Source organism: Nelumbo nucifera, chromosome 4 (genome assembly GCF_055504915.1).
Source record: "Nelumbo nucifera cultivar China Antique chromosome 4, China Antique-T2T, whole genome shotgun sequence".
Taxonomy (NCBI): domain Eukaryota; kingdom Viridiplantae; phylum Streptophyta; class Magnoliopsida; order Proteales; family Nelumbonaceae; genus Nelumbo; species Nelumbo nucifera.
The window spans coordinates 73260267-73266941 of NC_142652.1; the positions used below are offsets into that span (position 1 = coordinate 73260267).

General features: G+C 37.6%; 1 protein-coding gene across 1 annotated transcript; it reads left to right on the forward strand.

Annotated features, from left to right (window-relative positions):
- Positions 1 to 471: 471 nt before the first annotated feature.
- On the forward strand, positions 472 to 2520 carry LOC104611222 (transcription factor MYB108-like). The gene is made up of 3 exons (XM_010278188.3): positions 472 to 787; positions 1336 to 1465; positions 1572 to 2520. Exons 1-3 carry the CDS (start codon positions 631 to 633, stop codon positions 2197 to 2199), a joined length of 915 nt encoding a protein of 304 aa, XP_010276490.1. The 5' UTR covers positions 472 to 630; the 3' UTR covers positions 2200 to 2520.
- Positions 2521 to 6675: the final 4155 nt, after the last annotated feature.

A 6675-nucleotide genomic window follows, 5' to 3' on the forward strand; every position in this document is an offset into this window, starting at 1 on the left:
GAATGATCCTTATGCCACCTCACCAAGTGAACTTGTTCTCCGATTTGAACTCTCCGGTTTCATTGCATACTAAGCTCTGTTAGCTAACTTAGCTTATAATAACCTGGGCGGTCCAAGAAAGGCGCAGCCGGACCGATTTCGTGCAGCTCAGGAGGACCACAATTGTACTACCCACTAATTAAAAGAAACCATTTTCCCACCAAGGCTAAAGCTTGTTAATTGGTATTACCCAGCAAGAGTCGGAGAGACGCGGCCTGAAAGTCAAAGTGTCAAAGTTCAAAACCATCCTAGTCACTATTAGCATTAAACTAATAGTTAATTAAACAGGTTTTATTGATTCTTATAAATTAATCTAATCCCCTCTTGCGGCGTGTTCTCTCACATGCCAGATGCCCACCCTATTTAATATTTTTCATTCCCATCCATCTTCCATCTATAAATTCCCCACTTCTCTCTATCCCTCCAAATTAGTCCAGTCTGATTCACATCTCTCTCTCTCTCTCTCTCTCTCTCCTCCCCTTCTCTCCCATTCTTCGTTCATTACTTCTCTCAATCGGATACAGAACAGACACTCGTTTTCCTTTGGTCTTCTCGCTGTCAATCAACGAACTCTTTCTCCATTTTGAGGGAATGGATGTTAACGGGAGAGGTTGCATCTCTGGAACTTCGAGTGAAGAAGAGATGGACCTTCGAAGAGGTCCATGGACTGTCGAAGAGGATCTCATACTCATCAATTACATTGCCAATCATGGCGAAGGTCGCTGGAACTCCCTCGCCCGGTGCGCAGGTAAAATACCATCCAAACGGATCGCTCTTATAGTGTTTTTTTTTTTTTTTCATCTCTCTTTTCTATGTATCTGTCTTAAAACAGAGTTGTGGGTCTTCAAGCCTGCAGCTGGTTTAAAAGCCAAGAGCTTCTAGAGCCGAAACCGACGAGCAATAAAAGAAAAGAAAGCACGAAAGAAATTAATAATCATTTCCATCTTTTCTTTCTCTTTTCCAGAATTTCGATGAAAAACAAAGGTCCTTTGCTCAAACAAAGCTATATGAAAAGATATACATACAAAAGACCTTTGTTTTTATATAATGAGATTGGGTTAGAATATAGAAAAGCCATGTAAAACAATTTGGATATTTGGCTACACCATTTAAAACAATAGCAAACCATAGATATGTCGGAATATCCTATCACTGAACAATAGACAACAGAAGGAAGAACAAACCGTGGGAAAATGGGCTTCTCAGAAAACTTTACCAAAATTTAAACAAAGAAAAAGAATGGGACCTTCTGTTGTATTTCTTGAATTCGAATCTAACCCCATTTCCTTGAAACAGGTCTGAAGAGAACCGGAAAAAGTTGCAGATTAAGATGGTTGAACTATTTACGCCCGGACGTTCGACGTGGAAACATCACCCTTGAGGAACAGCTTTTGATTCTCGAACTTCATTCTCGCTGGGGGAATCGGTATGCCTGACAAAATCTCCATCTTAGTATCATCCGGTTTTATTTCTCTGACTGCTTTGTGTCATTTAATCTAATCTACTTTCTTTGTTTCCGGGAATGATTCCAGGTGGTCTAAAATCGCTCAATACTTACCAGGAAGAACCGATAACGAGATCAAAAACTACTGGAGAACAAGGGTTCAGAAGCACGCAAAGCAACTCCAATGTGACGTGAACAGCAAACAATTCAAAGACACCATGCGTTATCTATGGATGCCGAGGTTGGTCGAGAGAATCCAGGCAGCTGCTGCAGCTTCTTCGACCGCCAATACGACGACGACGACGACGACAACCACCGCCACTGTCGCCTATCACCCCATCAACGGTGACAATTCCGACATCATGGCGAGTCAGGTCCCGTCTGCGGGGAGCAACAATGACGTCGGGATTGCCCAAGTTAATACCAGCTTCACCCCTGAGAATTCGAGCACCGCCGGTTCATCAGACTCCATAGGAACTCAAGTATCCCCGGTTTCGGACCTGGCCGATTACTATACCACTCTTCAGCCCAACAGTTACGTCGACAATTTCCAAGCCTCCCAGGTTAATTATCAGGAATCCCTAACTAGCCCCACTGGTTACTTTAACCAAGGGTTAGATTTCCAAGCCATCGATCAGAACAACATGTGGTTGGTCGATGGGGACACATCGGACAATTTGTGGAACATTGAGGATATTTGGTTCATGCGACAGTAGGCTAATAGGCTACTTAGTATTAGCTAGCTTACAAAAGCTCCAAACAATGAAGGAAAATGTGTAGAAAGAAAGCAGAACATAGATTAAAAAATTACAAGACAGAGAAATCAGAATTAATTAGGATACAAAGGGGATATTGGAAGAAGGGAAACCTAATTGTGGATTCTTAGACTTTTATCTTGTGGATTCTTCCTTTTTTTTTTTTTTTTCTTGAAATTATGTACTTTGAGATATTTGAATCTCATTCTTTTGGATTAACTTTTGTACTGATCTAATTTTAGAAGCCTTGCCAAATTTAATATTAAATGTTTTTTTTTTTTGTGAATAATTTGGCTCCACGGCTCCAGCTTTTTCTTGCACATCTTATTGAATAAATTTATTTGTGTATAATAATTATTAGTGAGTGGAATTTCTTCTTTTAAGCGAAGTCCATGGGGCATGAACCGGATTAAGAAGAGTGCTCCACCTTTACCAATATGCATTAGAAAAGTAAAGTGAAAATGACTGGGACAGGTGGCATCACCCCAGTGGTCGGAGAGTGGTCTAGTCACTGATTAGCGATGGCTTTTAGCAAAAGCTTAACTTGATCTTATCTGCTTCAATGACTCTTTGATCACGTGAGTGGAATGTATGGTCACCTGATAGCTGCTTTTTGTTTGCTTCTAACTTTCTATTCTCTGTGTGTGAATTGTGATTGATTGAAACCAATGGGCTGGGGCTGGGATGGATTGAGGGCCCGCATTATCAATTTATTTATGTTTATAATTATCAATTACTCCAGAATAAGTATGATGGGAAAATAGACAACACACACAGTGTTTTAATAAGTCCATAATAAGTATGATGATACAATAGACAACGCACAGTGTTCGGGCGTCTCATGTTAGGCGTTTGGCAAGTCTTTTTGTAAAGTTTTTTTGCTTTTCTTTTTTAAGTTTAGGGAAAAATTTATGATGCAGAAAAGATATATCTTTGACCAATCAAAACCTACCTATGAATTTTGATAAATAATACCTTATTGACTACTATGCTTATGATTCCATTTTATTGGTCAGTTGTTTTTTTGGATTTCATATCTTAGTTGAACCCTAAGTTTAGAGATCAATTTTTGGTCTTTTTTATCGTTCGGTAATAAAAAAAAAAACTGAAAATACTTGTATTCCAGAAGGGTTCAACTATGATATGGAAAAAATATGATATCGGAAAAACAATTGACCAATAAATTGGAATCATAAACATGGTAGCGAATCAAGTGTCATTTATCAAAATTCATGGATGGGCTTTGATTGATCAAAACTCTTTCCATATCATATCTTTTTTGTATCATAGATTTTCCCTTCCAGAAAACTCGCTAAAGCCAAAAATCAAGAAGCTTTTAAATGAGGTTGTTCATCTTTTCACGCCTAAAATCTTTCACTTAACAGTCATGTAGATCACAACAGAATAAGTTAGTGTTTGATATATCAGAAATCTTAAAAATTAAAAAGATATTATTTGTCTAAAATCTGAAAAGTAGTATACATGCTTTTCTATTTTTAGAGGCTCTAAATAGATAATGTTGTTTGTTTTGGTGAATCCTTCAACATCTAAAATTCCTTGAATTTACTATTTTACCCCAAAAATATACTATTTGGTAATTTTGAGTTTAGTGGTCTCGTAGAGCATAGCCTTGCGGAGAGCTTCACCACTGCCTCTAACCTCAATCACTGCTAACAATTGACTGATTTCATACCAGAAATTTAGCAGAGAATTCATATAACATTGACAATAATAAACTCAAATTCATTAAAGTGCCATCACCCGGTTCTCATTGATGACATCAGACAACCGCACCAAAACTTAGAATATGGAGATAAGTTCCGAAGATTACCAGATTTGTAGTGTGGCCAAGGAATGGGATCTGCTGCAATGGGAGATGGTTGATGCAGATAAAACCATTGTTGTTTCTATGCTGAAATGAGGGAAATAATTGATGAAGATAAAATCACTATTCCTTCCACATAGACCTGGCAATTGGATTGGGTGGGTCGGGTTCAGGTTGGGTCAAGGTACTTTGGGTTGATTTCGGGTCGGGTTGAGTTTTGGGTTGGGTTGTCAAATGCTTGACCCTAACCCTAAATTTTCGGGTTATGGTTGACCCATGGGCCAATTCAGGTCATCCCAAAAAATAATTAAAATTTAAAAATAAAGAAAAATTACATGAAAAATGTCAAAATTAAAAGAATTAACCTTAAAATTCCAAATATAAAATAAAAAAACTTGAACATTTAACAATTTAAAGAGTAAACAATAAAAAGTAAAGACTAAATAGAAAAAATTAAAGAGTGGAAACTTCTAACAATGCATAAATAATCCCAATTAGACTTGACAATTGGGTTAGCAGGTTGACCCATGACCCAACCCAATCCAACCCAACCCAGTTTTTTCGGGTCCGATTGGGTCATTTTCACATTCGGGTAGCTAAATATGAGACCCTAACATTGTTTTTTTGAGTTGGGTTGGGTCAACTTTTTTCCAGGTCTTCCACACTTATCTAACTAGGATTTGAGATTTCGCCCAAAATGCTATTGTGATGTAGGTTGGAGATGGTGTGAATCATCAATGACGAACAGGAATGAAACACTAGATCGATGTATTGGTTGATTGATTAAGGTTTTGGACTCTCCTCACGAAGGGCCTAAACTCCATTGATTTTCTTGAGGGTGATTGAAATGTATCATAGCAATTGACATGCTAGTAGAAGTCCAAGATGAAACCAAAGAGTTGTAGTGGTGGAAGAGTGACGGTGATAAACAGGGGAGCCATGAGGTCAAAGGGGCGATGAGAACAGGGGAGTTAGATGAAGGGAAGAAGAGAGAGAGAGAGAGAGAGAGAGAGAGAGAGGAAAAGATGGAAAACGAAGGGAAGAGGAATAAGGAATGGAAAAGAGAGAGACTAGGCATGGGTGGCACCACCATTGCTAAGAGTTGCAGCAACGATGATATGAAGCAAAGGATGCGAAGAACGTTGGGGAAGAAGAAGAAGGGAGAGAGAGAGAGAGGGGGGGAGGTAGAAGCTTGTTCGTTGTTGCGTCAAGTGGAGAAGATGAACAATGCCAAAAAAAATATCAAAAGAGATCGAGGGCGGTGGATCTCCTTTCCCGTTCAAGTTGAAGAGTTTGAATGGCCTCATATTCAAGTTAAAAGAGGGGCATAACAAGTCATTTTAAAAATATATAAAGTTATTTTGGACTTTTGGCCAGGTCTGAAACGTGTCTAACCATGTCAATGCCTAGCTCGAGTCTTACTAGTTCAAATCTAAAAATTCGTTTAAGATCATCTATTCAAACACACATCCAAACACATCTGGTGTCTGAAAAGCAAGTTTTCTAGAATGCCAAATGTCTGAAAAGTGTTATCAAATACCTCCTAAAATACTTATTAAATGATCTTGATTTTTAAAGACAAGTGACTCTAAAAGCTCAATATATTCTTTGGCCATGTGGACCATCAAAAGATATTTCTTAAAAGACTTGTCAAACAATACCTATGGTAAGTATCCTACTCTAGATGGCCAAAAGATTGTCAAACAATACCTATGGTAAGTATCTTACTCTAGATGGCCAAAAGATGTAATGAGCTTTTGAGGCCTTATCCTTGAAGATCTAGACCCTTTAGTAAGTATTCTACTCCACCATGATCTATAAAGCATGTAAATGAAAAGTTTTAAGTGATGTAAGACTTGAAGCTTCCAAATTTTTAGTCATTTCGGTTTTCTATAAACTTTTTAGGGCATAAGTCTTTATGACTTCTTGTCTTTCATTGCTAAACATAGAAAGACCAAATTTTGAAAATCCAAAATACTATAATAAAAGACTTGACAAACACCTCCTTAATCTATTATTATTTTTTTAGGGAAAATTCCCGATTAGTACCTTGTACTATGGGCCTAATGCCACTTTGGTCCCTAAACTTTAAAACGTGACAACTCAATACTTGAACTTTCAAAACGTGTCAATCTAATACCTACTGTTAACAAGCCATCAATTATGTATAACACGTGATGGCATGTGCAATTTAAATTTTTTAAAAATATCAAAATTATCCTTCAAAACACTGTTCATCATCTTCTTCCTCAAGTATTATGATTGAACCAAAGCAATAGTGAACAACCCCAAACCAAAGCAATAGTGAACAAAACATTTAGATGGACTGTCCAATCCATCTAAATGGATTTTGATTTGGAGGGAATCCAACCCAAAACCGATCCATGCAATAAGGAGCTTATGTGAAAGTGGAATCCAATGAATAAACTAGAAAAGCAAATGTTTGAGTGCCTTCATTTTTATGTATTGTTTTTCCTTGAGAACATTTTGCATTAGAGAGGTATATGTATTTTCATCTTCTTTTGGTGTTAATTATTTCTTTCGGTATTTGTGATTGAAATTTTATTTTCCAGCCCGATAGGATAGATAGGTGGTCCTGGCGAAAAGATGTG